This window comes from Bos grunniens, chromosome 28 (genome assembly GCF_055505025.1).
Source record: "Bos grunniens cultivar Pamir isolate PY7600 chromosome 28, Bosgru_T2T1.0, whole genome shotgun sequence".
In the NCBI taxonomy this organism is placed as follows: Eukaryota; Metazoa; Chordata; class Mammalia; order Artiodactyla; family Bovidae; genus Bos; species Bos grunniens.
Window position 1 is genome coordinate 21540795 of NC_141192.1, and position 15151 is coordinate 21555945.

At 39.9% G+C, this 15151-nt stretch overlaps 2 protein-coding genes across 16 annotated transcripts in view; one reads left to right on the top strand and one right to left on the bottom strand.

Moving 5' to 3' along the window:
* Positions 1 to 1209: 1209 nt before the first annotated feature.
* MYPN (myopalladin) overlaps positions 1210 to 15151 on the bottom strand; it is a 114747-nt gene continuing 100805 nt past the window's right edge. For all 9 annotated transcript variants that reach the window (XM_086382720.1, XM_086382714.1, XM_086382719.1 and 6 more), the window contains 2 exons: positions 12687 to 12820; positions 1210 to 9771 (listed from right to left, as the gene is read on the bottom strand). In XM_086382720.1, the coding sequence (XP_086238846.1) occupies positions 9602 to 9771; positions 12687 to 12820 (304 nt within the window). In that variant the 3' untranslated portion in view covers positions 1210 to 9601. The remainder of the gene's footprint in view (positions 9772 to 12686; positions 12821 to 15151) is intronic.
* The window catches only part of LOC147343021 (uncharacterized), a 46889-nt gene continuing 37066 nt past the window's right edge, over positions 5329 to 15151 (top strand). For 2 of the 7 annotated variants that reach the window (XR_015157110.1, XM_086382759.1), the window contains exons 1-2: positions 5329 to 5467; positions 10628 to 10726. Coding sequence is in view for 4 of the 7 variants with exons in the window: in XM_086382759.1 (XP_086238885.1) it covers positions 10643 to 10726 (84 nt within the window). In the remaining 3 variants the exon portion in view is untranslated. The other 5 variants (XM_086382758.1, XM_086382761.1, XR_015157109.1 and 2 more) reach the window with 5 other exon arrangements.

A 15151-nucleotide genomic window follows, 5' to 3' on the forward strand; every position in this document is an offset into this window, starting at 1 on the left:
TTGTAGTTTGATAACAGAACATATTGAAATTTAAAAATATTCTTTAATCCATGACCCCTTTCCTCAATAAATCACCATACATTATCAAGCCTCTATTTATACCCTGGCTTACCGAGCATCATCTTTGTCCTTGAGTAGGCAGTCAAGAACATACATGTACTAATCAGTAAGTAGCCCTAAACAGGGTTTAGCTGAATGCTTCAATGATATGAAGTATCAATGATATGTGCCATAAGAGCTCCTAAGAGAGACATTAAATAATAAAAGAAGACCCACTCCCAGGCATCGTTTGAATTCCTTTAGTTATTTTATGTGGGCTTTCCCTAGGAGCTAGCTACAAGTTGAGGCCAGACACCAGGGTCAGAAGTCTTGAAGAACCATATACAAATGAACAGGGCTATCAAGATGGGGAGGGCCATCCAAGCTAGTGGTTCTCAGCCCAGCCTGCTCAGTAGAATCACGTGGGGAATCTTGAAAAATATACCAATTCTCAGGCCCCCAGTTCAAGAACTGAGTTAATTGTTCTGAGGTGAGGCCTAGATATTTTTTTTCAGTATTCTCCCAGTGAGTCTAACTGGCTAATGGGGTTGAGAATTGCTTAATTAAACAATATGTACTATGACACCATTAAACTCATTACTCAAAACTGATTATATTGATGTAGCATTCTTTGTATTTATAGATCTTAAGAAGGATTAGGCTTTCTTAACATCTAGCTACAGCCAATTTCCTAATGAGGTGACCTTTATATTAATGAAGGTCTAAAATTTCCGCTGGATATGAGCCAGATGGGATGTCTTTGGGTTGTGGCTGCAGGATTCAACAGTTAAAGCTCAGCTCACTTAATTTTGGTCTTATAGTAAAAGCAAAGTGTTGTTTTGGACTCATTTTGGCTCTGCTCTCTGGTTAGGTTTCACTAAAGATATCCCTTTTTGCTACCTGTGGGTAAAAGAAATTTCAAAGCACATAATTACATGACCAGCCTTTTCACATGTATACCCATTCCCTTCTCTGGTCATGAATATACTAGATGGTGCAGGCTTAATGAGTGTTTTATTGAATGAACACAGGACTTTTGGATTGCTATTTCAAACTGGCAGTGAGTCCCCCAAAATACTCAAGCTGAAAAAAAACTACTGAGAGGAAGAACTTACCCATCTCACATACGAAGACTGGAACCAAAGCACAACCCAAAACAAACCCAGTAACTAACTGAGAATAAATAAAATTTTATTTAATGAATAAAGAAACAGTCCATCACATTCTCTAAATTGGTTTTTAAAACATCCAGTTTGAATTAAATACTGGTACCATCCAGGTTGAATGAAATACTGGTTTTTAATTTTTCTTTGTTTTCTAATTGCAAAGTTTCCAAGCAAAACACAATCCTCTCAAATCTTCAAGAAAGCACAACTAGAAAACAGCAATGGGTGGCATGGAGATGATGTGGCCTACCCAGATAGAGTACCGTATACTTCTGGACAAAGACAGTGAATGCTCACAAACATTTTGGCTTAAGTGAACACTGGTTTTCAGTTCCAAAGAATACCCAACATGCATGATGCAGAGGAAAGGAATAAAAGCCAAGATCCATTCATTGCTTTCTAGTAATAGAGGCAAAATATACAGTTTATATAGTTCACACGTTTCAAAATGTTTACTATAATAGTTTTTCCATTAGGATTTCAATAACCAAAAAAGTACTTTAGAAATTAAGTTGACTCAAGCTTCCTGAGATGGAAGCATAGCATGTTTGTGAGCCTTCTGGGGCCTGGTGTATTTTTAGGTTAGAAGAAGTCATCATACAGGAAGAGAAAGGAAAAGATAAGATGTGTGTCACTTGACCATGATTGAATTGTTAGCTGTGTGTGTGTGTGTGTGTGTGAGTATTTGTGCGCGCGCACACTCCCATAGAGTACATCCTTTGTCAGTCCTCATGGTTACAATGAATCATGAGGGTTGTTTGGGGCTTGATGGAGCTAAGAATTTGAAAACAGAGACCAAAGGTTATGCTCATTTTTGAGGGTCCTTATCTATCTGTTATCCTCAGGTTGATTCATTTAACATAAGGCCAATGACGTGCCAGTATGGAACGTTTCTTCATTAGAGCCTAGAACAGTATAACAGAGTTTTCCTGAACTCCTTGAGCCAGAAAGGAATACAGGAACTCTCTTACTATTTCTCCGTGCACTGCGGAGCCATTATTTCCACTAGCTTCAGTCATAGATGCAGGAGTCAGAGTTCCTTAGGTTGTGTTGAAATTAATTTCCCTTGAATCTGCCTATAGAAAGCAGCTGGGATATTTCTTGAATTTATTTGATTTTTCTCCAGATTTTTTTTCAACTGCATAGAATCTTGGAAGAGGCAGTTCCCCCATAGTGTATGTAGTACCCTTCTAAGGAAACGACATGGTGGGATAGGGAAGAAATGTGAACTTTTAAAACAAATCAACTACTTACTTTGGAGAAAAATATTCTTACCATTTTATCTGGAATGAAGAAACCCCTGCTATCACTTTTTAAAAGGGTCTGTGCAGTAAACTCTTCATAAATATTTATTTATTTATCTTACCCTTCATCCTGGGAAAGCCTCGAATGTTTTATTTTACAAATAAAGAAACAAAATCCAGAGTTATAGAAAAGTTAGAAAACATGTCTGAAATTTACCTGAATGCTTAAAAAGCCCTTGGAATTCCCCTGAGAATTCCTAGAAATAAGGCGCTCTCTGGATGCTATTAAATATTTTACAGATTTTTATCTTGACAAGAAGGTAATGAGAGAGGAGAGTAGGTCATGAAAAATGCTAAAGCTTGGAAAAAATAAGTGAAATTTAATCAGAAAAGATACAGTATCTCTAAAAACAATACTAAGTAAAAGTTAATTTACCAGTGTGCATTAAAAAAAAATACAGTTGCGCTGAAATTATTTCATTGGAATTATTTCGGGACTTTAACTCTCCTTAAAATACACAGTAAAATCGTTTATACTGTGTGCACATACATTTAGTAATCTTTTGGTAGTGACTGCTATGGGCAGTACTAGAACATATTTCACTGGATTCTTACACCACTAATTGTGGAGAAATTACAAGAATCAGCCTCCAGTTTGCAGGTAACTCAATGAATCTGTGTAGAAATATCAAGTTCTTTGGAATTTTGGAACATCAAACAATTCTTTCTTACCATACTATGTGAAATCATTCATGTTTCTTAGTGGGTACTAAAGTACTTCTTATTGTAAGAAAACTATACTTATAACTCCATTAATTTCCAGTTGAAACTGGTCAAACCACCCCCCGAACCCCATCTTTCACATCTTTAAGTCTCATTTTAATGTGTCTCTATTTTCAATTAGGAGGTAGAATGAAGTTTTATCTTAGAGAGTAAAAAACATTCTATGAGAGATTTATTGGGTTTGCTGGATGTTTTAGGAAGATTAAAACCCAGTTACCTTTCTGTTCCTCTAGGGATATCTGACCAGGTTATAGCATATGTGGTAATTTTTTCAATTTGAATAATTTATGACTTCCCTGGTGGCTCAGACAGTAAAGCGTCTGCCTGCAATGCGGGAGACCGGTGTTCAATTCCTGGGTTGAGAAGATCCCCTGGAGAAGGAAATGGCAATCCACTCCAGCACTCTTGCCTGGAAAATCCCATGGACAGAGGATCCTGATAGGCTACAGTCCATGGGGTCGCAAAGAATTTGAATAATTTATACAATTGAATAACTTAAAAATCACTTTTAAGTATTGAATATTTGTATATTAAAAAATCAGCTTAATCATTAAAAAACAATTGATAAACCTGGAAACTAGCACTGTTTTCTGCATTTTAAAGAAAAATGTTTATGTATTTCAACCTTCAAATATTTATTGTCAAATAATGTTGAAATATTTTAATTTTTATTAGTAGGGGAACATTTTCTACTCACTTGTATGTTAAATCTTCTAGCAAATTAGCGAATATGCCTCTACAGTACAGCCATTTTCTTTATGCTTACTCTCAGCATTTATGGCACAATTCTCAGAGGATTGAAAAGTGAGTTCTTTCTCTATTTCTTGCAATTTCAAGGCTATTGCGTTTGAAGTGGCCATTATTTACATATTAACAAAAAAACATCATGTTTATGGTTTTACAACACCAAGTATGCTAACTAATGTAATTAGACAGAAAAAAGAGGCAAACATATTTTTAACAAATACGCATTTTTTTTGCATCGCACAGATTTTTAAAAAACATGGTAGTAGCAACTTTTTTTTTTTAGCATACTGATGACCACTGCATTGTCAAAGTTTAGAAGATGCTAGGCATTCTTCCAGCAATGCTTCAGTAATTAACTTTCTGAAATATTGATCCACTTAAAACAAGGCAAGGCAATTAGTGGTGAAAAGGACTTCGACAAGCTCTATTGCAATCTAAGTAACTGTTCATCTTCCTGGTGAGGCACACTGATTTTCAACTCGACCATCATTGGAAATGCTTTGAGTCCAGGTTACCTGGGAAGAGACCTTGAATAAAGGTCATTATGAGTAAATTTGCCTTTGAGTTTACCACCAAATTATACATAGCCCACATACTCACAGACTCAGGCCAGGATCTCAGTTTCAAAGGTTTTTTGGGAGTTTTGTGGGGAGGAAGAGGACAGGAGGAGTCTGATCAACCAGAATAATTTGGGTGTCGGATTCAGTTTTTAAGACCTCCCCTCCCAACCTGATTTTTTCCCTTTTGCCTGCATTTCTATTAATATCAGAAGTTGATGGGAGTAAGAAAGCAACTGCTTTTAAAGGTGCAGCACCGCCATGAATTTAAAAGGCCCTCAGGCATTCAAGATTTGTTCAGTTTGGACTGGTTTCTTTTGAACACCAAGCCAAGATACATGGGGGCAGCAATTAGGTCATTGCGGAGCACGAAGCATGCTGGGAAAGGGGAAAGGAGGGGTGGGTTACAGCCTAGGGTATTACAGAACAGGGGACACAGGGCGTCTTGGAGAAAAACACAGAATGGGGGATAGATGTAGAAGGGACCATAGACAGTGTAGCTTGGACGTATCATGAACACAAAAATGGAGGAGGAAGTCGTCTTTTTTTGTTAGTTGCTTGGCAGTTCAGGTTTAATGGTGTGTTTTCTTCTCCATTATCCTTCTCATCCCCATTTCCATGACTCACCAAGTTAGGAAAAGTCCTTCACTTGTTTGGTTAGAAGGGAGCTTACGGGATCGGCATAGCTTTTTGAAGAAAGGGCCAGAAGAATTGTCCCAACTTTCCCTGGTCCATTTTTGCAGATTTAGGGCTTCATGAATGCTACATGTCCAACGAGTGTAGTGCAAGACAGTAGGGTCTAATGAGGCCAAAGTGCATGTTTATTTCTGCTTTCCAGGCAGGCATTGCACGTGCAAAAGGGAGGAAGTGCATTCTTCACTGACACCAACACCATAGCCTATGCTATTTGCATCCCTTCCGACCTTCTAGGGTAAGTTCTGTGATCAAGCCATGATAATAAAATGACTCTTCTCAATCTCACTTGCTCACTGGAATCACCTGGGAAGCTTTAAACATACTGATTCCAATGCCAGAACCCCAGAACTTATGACTTACTGATTGGGGTTGTGGCTTGGATATTGGGATTTATTTTTTCAAATATTTATTTATTTGACTGCACTGGGTATTAGTTGAGGCTTGTGGGATCTAGTTCCCTGACCAGGGATCAAACCCCTGCTGCTTGCATTGGGAGCTCAGAGTCTTAGCCACTGGATCTCCAGGGAAGGACATTTTGGGATTTTTAAAAGCTCCCCAGGAGATTCTAATATGCAGTCAAAGTTAAGAACCACTGCTGTAGACTGACTTCATTTTATATAGAAACCTATTGACTTGCATAGAAATTTAAAGTTCAATTTAGATCAATAAATATTTATTAAGTGCCTACTCTGTATAAGGCAACATTTTGCCATGGCAAACTTTTGACACAGTCCATACCAACAAGTAGCTAAAATCTAGTGCAGGCGAGACTGACAGGCAGGTATATAGAAGCTGTGTTTTATACAAAGTTCTATACAAACTAATCTCTTTTTCCAGACTCAAGAAATTTGCTATAAGATTTCAAATAAAGTCAACTGTATTTTTCTGGGGTGGTTGGGGGGACACCAGGAAAATATTTCATAGAGGCAGTAAAGTAGCCTTTGAGATGGCCTTTAAGCAATAGGTAAGATTTTCATCGGGATTGGGGAGAAAGCGTTCCAGGTGGAGGCAGAAAAGAGCCATATGGGTGGAAAGCAGGGGCCTGTGTTAATTTTACTGGTGCACTGGGTGTGTTTTCTGAGTAATGGATGAAAAGCTTTGGGATCATATTGGAGCAAGGCTTGAATTGCATGGGCAGAACAGCTGGCCTGGGTTGGCTCCAGGGAATCTCTTGGGGTCCAAAAATTAGAGGAATGTTATGAATGAAGCAGTGCATGCTAAGTTGTGTCCAACTCTTGTGACCCCATGGGATGCGGCCTACCAGACTCCTCTGTCCATGGGATTTCCCAGGCAAGAATACTGGCAGGGGTTGCCATTCCCTTCTCCAGGGGATCTTCCTGACTCAGGGATCGAACCTGTGTCTCCTGCATTGGCTGTTAGATTCTTTACCGCTGAGCCACCTGGGAAGCCCAGATAAAACAGTACTTTAGGAAGAATGGTCTGATGCTGAGATCAGGGCTAGACTTGAGTGGGGATAAAAAGCAGGACTAGAGGCAGGAAGACCAGTTAGAAGTCTCTTATTATGGTTAAAGTCAGAAGTATTGAGGGAAATTAAGAAAGTAATGAAAGCCTGAGCTGGGAACCACAAGGGGGATGAAAGGAAGGCCTGAATATAAAAGAAATAAGAGTTAGAGTTAATATGATTTGTCAATTGATCAGATAGAAGAAACAAAAAATGATTTAAATACTCCATTTGGATTACTAGGACTGTGATGGTGCCCCTAATAGAAATAATTAAACTAGGATGATGAATGGTTTATAAAAGGGAAGACCATGAATCTGATTTTGGATATGTTGAGTCCAAACTTACTCAGCAGAACTGAAATTTCTTATATAAGTATTCCTTATTGTAACTGAATTCCAGTAGAATTTGGATTTGTTCAACACAGTAGTTCTTAACAAAGGGGATCCTGCCTCCTAGATAACAAGGCAATATCTGAGGACATTTTCGGTGGCCACAACTTGGGGAGTGGCTGCTCTACTACTGACATCCAGTGGGTAGAGGCCACGGATGCTGCTAAACATCCTACAGTGAGCAGAGGATTCCCCAACAACAACTAATTATCTGGCCCTAAGTGTCAACAGTGTCGAGGTTGAGAAACTTTGCTGTAACATAATCCAAAAGTTAAAATTCGAGGAATTTTAAAGCTTGTTATAGTTTAGGCTCAACAGTGCCATCTAGTGGTTAAATAGAATATTTATCCTAAAATCTTGAGAAAGCTAAGACATATACCCAGAAATGAAGAATATATCCTCTTATGGGAGAACTGTCTAGAGTTTACATTAATAGATGTGATGAGGAGGTTGGGTGTCCAATTGTGGAGAAGCAATCCTGAACTTATAAAGTTCTCTTTGGTCATAAAGAAATTTGATAATAGAAGCCAATATGGAAACAATGTATTCTAAGATGCATTCTGTATGAAATGCATTCTATATCATTGCAGTTGCCTATACCTTTACTATTGTTCCCACATACATAAGAAAGGGAGAAAAATCTAATAATTCTGCTAAATAACTGGCTGAAATCTTTATTTCTTAAGAATTAACCTATGGTATTTATTTAGAAATTAAGATTGAAAATAATTAGATGATTTTTAGAGTCATGAAAAATGTAGGATGAAGAGCACTAGAAAATTCCGTTTGACAAAAGGATTTTTGCTCCAAAGAGCAGAACTTGACATGCCTTTTATCTTACCTTTCCCGCTAGATTCTAAGCTTTCTGCAGGCAGGTACTGTGTCTTATCATATTTGTGTATGGCCCACAATCTCTAGCATAGCATTTTATACAGAGTAGACACACAAAATATTTTTTGAGTGAATGAATTTATTTTTATACTGGAAATCTTTGCCTTAAAGTGAAGGAAATTTCAAGCCTTTCTAAGCAATTACTATTTGTTCACTTGAGTAAGATGCCAGCTGAGGGTGTCTGGCTCAGAGAACACCAAAGACTTGGGCACAGGGAGTTGCTAACAGATACTCCAAATCATTTCCCTAGTGAATCTGGAGCAGACTGTGCCATGACGACCATCCCTAGGGCAATGTTTTGACTGGTTCATGCATTGTAGATTTCTCTAATGTAAAATTCATTCATTCAATGAATATTTATCAAAGATCTATTTTGTGCTAAGCAATCTTCTAGGCACTGGGCTATCACAGTGAATGTAAGTCTAAATATTCCTTAAGTGGAGAGGCAAATTCTGAATTGGTGAGTTAGAATAAAGAGGCACATTCCTTTTCCTTCCCACTTCTTCAGTTAGCATAGTATTTTCTGAATAGAAAATGCAATTTGACTAATGATTTCAAAGCAGTTCACAACTATTAAAGACCTCTCCTTCCACAACCACTGCTTTGCTCGGGGAAATGAAACAACAAAAACCATTCTCTCATCACCTCCTCTCCTTGTTTGCATTTTTTCCTTTCTCATTGCTTCATAGATGTGCAGACTTTGGGGGACGAGGGGAGAAACAGGAGAGTCATTATTCTATGGGCAGATGATGATGATGCCTGTATAGTTTTGCAAGTGGCAACTGAAGCTAGTAGTTTTAAAAGTGACCCCGCAGAAGATTTCCTTCTGGTTGGTTTATTAACAACACTTTAGTTATAGAATCTATGTATATATTCAGAGAGAAAAACCACTCACCATCATATTCAAAAGAAAATGGTGCAGGCAGGCTGGTGGGTCCCTATTTTGGCTATAGAATAAGTGCACTGTGCAATATTGAGCATTCAGTGATTTTTTTTTTTTTTTTTTTGGTATCTCAGGCACATTTTGGCACTTTATCATGTGGCTCAATATACCCAGGATAAGCACATCAAAAGTGCTTCTCTACGTATGTGAGTTGTATAGCACAGTCTCCTAGTGCTAAGTAGAAGCTGATTTAATGAATCCAAAACTTCTGCTATGAATGCAATCAGTGAAAGGTGATGGACACCACCTCCCCCCGACCCCCTTGCCTTTTCCCTTTGCATTGTTTGGTGAGTTAGGATACCTATGGTCACTACTGTCTAACTCCTTTCAGCCCAAGCATCTGGCCCCTCATTGCTCTTAGGAGGGCCTGAACACCCCTAACACAGCAGAGGGCAGAGGAGCATGCTAACTTTTTCCCAAAGCAGTGGACAGCATCTGCGTTATATCTTTGGTTCATCCATATTATCTTCTCATTTTGTTGGAATCTTAAAAGGTACAGCCCTCCATCTCTCCCAGGAGAGATGCAGGAGTCCCCAGCTGACTTACTCAAAGCTCTCCTTGCCACAAGTCCGGCAGCATGGAAACTTACTCAAATCCGGTTGATTGGAAACCACCTTATCTGGTTTGTCCTCCTTCCCCCTCCACAGTCTGCCCCCTTACACAGCAGGCATCCAGACATTCTTAAAGTTCATCACTCTCCACTACACTCCGAGAAGAGCAGGAATACACCATCGTGCTTTCCATGGAGGAGAAAGCAGAGAAAATGTCAAGTCCTTTACTGGTGAGGGATCCATAGCGACTGCCACTGGGCCGGACGGTCATGGGTGGTGGGATCTGGTGATGCCACTGAGCTGGAAAATGGACCAAATCATGTGTTACAATCAAAAGAATACAGTCTAGCAGGTACACAGCAGGGGTGCGCTCTGTCCTCATGCCAGCACTTTGTGTGGGATCTTGGTAAATCATTGAAATATATGAATAGCGGGGTCTGAAATGCCTCATTTGTAAAAAAAGGAAAAAAAAATCAATAAAATCTCTCCTGTCCTGCTAGGAATAGGGAAATTGGGCTCGTGATCTTTTGATTTTGTAATACCAACCCCCATGATTCTAATCCAGCAAAATCTGGGACTATAAGAAGGAAGAGTGGGTGATGAGTGTGATATCTCAAAATTATCTCCTGACCTAACATCACTGACCTAGCATGGAGTCTAGAGGGGCTGGGGTCGGGTGTGGGTGTAGAGAGAGTTGTAGGCTCTCAAGGGAGGGCTCCTCAGAAGGAGGAGATGAGATATCTGTGGAAATGGAAGACAAAAGATGAATCCAGACCTCTGACGAGTACTTACTGCTAATCCTAATCACCCTTACTTACCTACCTACTGCCCTAATCATGTTCTAGTTAGTTATAGCCAGAAGACCGAAGAGTAACATATGCAATCAACCAGGGTTGGGGGACAAAAGAGAACGTGTTAGAATTTCCATGTTCACTAAACACTGTCCAAGGGGGATCCTGGTTGCTTAGTCCTGGGCGTTGCCTCTGACTGAGAAATTACCAAGCAGCCCTCTCATCAGGTTTCCAAGAACCTGGTGGTGGCGAACAAGGAGCACCAGGTGGGAAACATTGATGCTCTGGGTCCTGGGGAATCATGGATGCGTGTAGCATTCCCAGTTATAAATGGGCTCTTTGTTGATTTCATTATTTCCAATTAGTTTTTCAGGGTCTAAATGCCTCTAAGTGAACTGATTAAAATCAAATTTGGAAAGCTACAAAACAGGACAAAACTTAATAGCGATTCCACAAGAGAGCAGGTAAGTGAAGCAACTGTGAACTAGTCAAGTCCCTCGCCACGGCCCCTCTGCCTCTTAGCTTTTCCTCAGCTCTCTCGGCATCTTAACCTGACAGGAGCTACTCTTAGAAGCCCTCCTTTGCGGGCGAGGAGGGATGCCTACTGTCCCGGTTCCTCGGGCAGGCAGGAAGTGGTTGTGGGGGGCGAAGTGGATTGATCTCAGCCTTAGTCTTCTATCCCTTCGCCCACTCCCAGATCTGTGGAATCAGGACCAGAGTCTGGGAGATGTGAGCCGGGATGAACTGAAGTGGGGGCTCCGTCACGGAAGAGCAGGATCTGGACAAGTGTCATCGGTTTCAGGGCTTATTGGTAGCAGTTTCTTGGTTGGAGACTTGTTTCCTTCCGACATGGTGAAGTAGGTAAAATGGTTAAGGCATTAGCTTAGATTAAGAAACATATCAGTGGCTTCTCTTTCTCCGGACCCTTCCAGGGGAAAGTACATTAGAGTCAACTTCCTTCACAATTGAATTTCAAGTCGACAGATTAGAGAGAATAACCAGAAAGCTATGTATTTCCTCTAAATATTAGATTGAGGGAAAATGGCAGGCCAGGACTCCTATGTGCTGTCAAAAAAAGGGGAATGCATCTGGTGTGTACCTGTAAGTAGCAGGGGCCTCAGGTTCTATGCATAGTTACTTTTTCTTCTTTCTTATTCTGGTTCATCATGTTAAATCAGTAAGGAATATTAACCCAACCAATTAGTTTTTTTTTTTTTAAAAAAGGATTACTCTTTTGGATTAAGAAATATTTCTTTAAAATGCCAGTTAATGTCAAAATTATAGAGGAGAATAGTCGAGTACACAAATACATTAGTAAAGATTAATTTGTTAAATATTTAGAAACATGACTCGAAGGAATGATGTAAAAAATCTGAATTTACTTTCCAGCTGTGGTCACTTAACCTCTCTGAGTCTCTGTGTTTCTTTGGCATTTAAAGGAGGGTAACAACAATTACAGTAATCTCATGGGTTTGGGACTATCTAAGGGTGAAAGTCGGAGAAGGCAGTGGCACCCCACTCCAGTACTCTTGCCTGGAAAATCCCATGGATGGAGGAGCCTGGTAGGCTGCAGTCCATGGGGTTGCTAAGAGTCAGACATGACTGAGCGACTTCCCCTTCACTTTTCACTTTCATGCATTGGAGAAGGAAATGGCAACCCACTCCAGTGTTCTTGCCTGGAGAGTCCCAGGGACGGGGGAGCCTGGTGGGCTGCCGTCTCTGGGGTCGCACAGAGTCGGACACGACTGAAGCGACTTAGCAAGGGTGAAAGTTTCCCTTGTGGCTCAGCTGGTAAGGAATCCACCTGCAATGTGGGAGACCTGGGTTCCATCCCTGGATTGGGAAGATACCCTGGAGAAGGGAAAGGCTACCCACTCCAGTATTCTGGCCTGGAGAATTCCATGGGCTGTATAGTCCACGGGCTTGCAAAGACTTGGACCTGTTGAGCGATTATCACTTTCAGGACAGCTCTCTGTTATTAATCTGGTTGTGAGATGAGAGTTAATAAATATTTGTGGAAGAATTAACAAATGAATAGGGTCTGGAAAATTCTGCCATGTGGAGTTATGACTGGGGAATTACAGGCATGGGGAGGGCTTCCTGTGGGTGACCCATGGCAGCAAGGGGATGGCATGAAGATGCTGGGTGATCATAAGTACAAGCCCATGTATGCTCTGAAGTAGCTGTATTAGAAGTACGGAAAAAAACTTCGTCTGGAAGAAGGTTAACCTTATAGTGAAATGGAAAAGTGTACAAAAGCCCTGAGGTGAGTAGAATAAAATGACTTAAAAAATCAATATCTTAAGCACTAAAATAAAAACCAATTAATTCATTTATGAAAACATATTACACTGATCCTAAAAGAAAAAAAAAAAAGATTTTTAAGCTGCCTATCACATAGGTCAACCGATGCCTTATACCTACCGTATATATCCAGCCTGGCAGTGCAGGACACGATGCCCGCTTCGTTCTTGGCTGACAGTGTGTACCATCCAGCATCTGATTTCTTGGCTGGCTGAATGAGGAGGCAGACATACCCAGTTGTGTCCTGGTGCATGCTGGAGAAAAGAAAGAGTATATTGCATTGTATCTGGAGAGAGTTCAGGGTTCCCAGAAACTCATTTTTATATATAGTAGTTAATCCTAAGATCCTAGTTTATCCCTCCCCTTACCCTTTCCCTTCAGTAACGATAAGTTTTTCCTATGTCTGTGGATCTTTTTCTATTTTGTAAATAAGTTCACATATAATTTTTTTTAGATTCCACATGTAAATAATATCATATAACATTTCTTTGTTTGACTTACTTCATCTAGTATGGTAATCTCTAGGCCCATCCATGTTACTACAGATGGCATTATTTCATTCTTTTTATGTCTGAGTAATATCCCACTGTATGTAGATGTATGTATGTATCTATATCTATATATGGACACTTAGGTTGCTGCCACGTCTTGGCTTTTGTAGGTAGTGCTGCAGTGTTTCAAATGAGTTTTCATCTTTTCTGGATAAATGCCCAGGAGTGGGATTGCTGGATCATATGGTAACTCTGCTTTTGATGTTTAAAGGCACCTCCCTGCTGTTCTCCCTAGTGGTTCCTCCATGGTGGTTGCACCAATTTACATCGCCACCAACAGTGTAGGAGGGTTCCCTTTTCTCCACATCCTCTCTAGCATTTATAATTTGTAGACTCTTTTTGGCTGGGTACCTTGTGGCATGCAGAACTTCCCTGACCTGGAATCAAACGTGTGCCCCGTGCAGTGGAAACACAAAGTCTTAACCACTAGACCACCAGAAAAGTCCCTATTATTTGTAGACTTTTTGATGATGGCCTTTCTGACTGGTGAGAGATGATAGGTATAGGTACCTCATTGTAGTTTTGATCTGCATTTCTTTCATACTTAGCAATGTTGAACATCTTTTCATGTGGCTGATGGCTATTTGGATATGTTTTTTGGAGAAATGTTCATGTAGGTCTTCTGCCTGGGTTTTGGTTCAGTTGTTTGTTTGTTTTGATATTGAGCTGTATGAGCTGCTTGCATATTTTGGAAATTAGGCCTTTATTGGTTATGTTGTTTGCAAATATTTTCTCTCGTTCTGTGGATTGTCTTTTTGTTTTGTGATAGCTTTCTTTGTTGTGCAAAAGCTTATAAGTTTGATTAGGTCCTATTTGTTTATATTTGCTTTTATTTTGTTGCCTTGGGAGACTGACCTAAGAAAACATTGCTATGATTTATGTCAGAGAATGCTTAGCCTATGTTCTCTTAAGGGAATTTTATGGTGTCATGTTTTATATTTAAGTCTTTAATTCATTTTAAATTGATTTTTGTGTATGGTGTGAGGGAGTGTTCTAACTTCATTGGTTTACCTGCAGCTGTCCAGCTTTCCCAACACTTGCTGAAGAGACTGTCTTTTCTGCACTGTATATTGTTGCCTCCTTGATCAAAGATTAATTTACTCTAGGTGTGTGGGTTTCTGGGTTCTCTATTCTGTTCCATTGATCCATGTCTGTCTGTTTTTGTGCCAGAACCACTCAAGGATATCCAAAAGCATGGGATATCTTTCCATTTCTTTGAAGCATCTTCCTTTATCAATGTTCTGAGCATATGAGTCCTTGACTTCCTTGGTCAGGTTTATTCCTCAGTATTTTATTTTGATGTGATTTTAAAAGGGATTTTAAAAAACTTTCTGATATTTCTTTGTTAGTGTAAAGAAATGCAACATATTTCTCTGTGTTAGCTTTGTATCTTGCTGCTTTGCTGAATTCATTCATCAGTTCTTTTGCAGGGGGAGGATTTTTTTTTTAAGGTTTATATTTTGTATTGGGGCTTCCCTGGTGGCTCAGTTGGCTCAGGCTTGATACCTGAGTTGGGAAGATCCCCTGGAGAAGAAAATGGCAACCCACTCCAGTATTCTTGCCTGGAAAATCCCATGGACAGAGGAGCCTGGCAGGCTACAGTCTGTGGGGTTGCAAGAGTCAGACACGACTTAGTGACTAAATCATCACCAGAGCCAGTTAACAGACAACACTGTGATAATTTCAGGTGAACAACAAAGGGACTCAGCCCCTCCAAACTTGCCTCCTGTCCAAGCTGCCACATAACACTGAGCAGAGTTTCTTGTGCTATATAGTAGGACCTTGTTGGTTATACGTTTAAAATATATGATTCATTAGTTCTAATAGTTTTCTGTGTAGTCCTTAGGGTGGAGGGAGTGTTTCTTAATATAACCAACTAGGCATGGCAGCATTTGACTTAGTTCAGTTCAGGAGGAAATCTGCATGTCCTTTCCTTCTGTTTTCTCTATATCTGTAGTTCTCAACCTTGACTGCGTAGTGCCATCCTGCATAATTATACCAGAATTTCAGGCTGGGTGTAACATGTTTTGATAA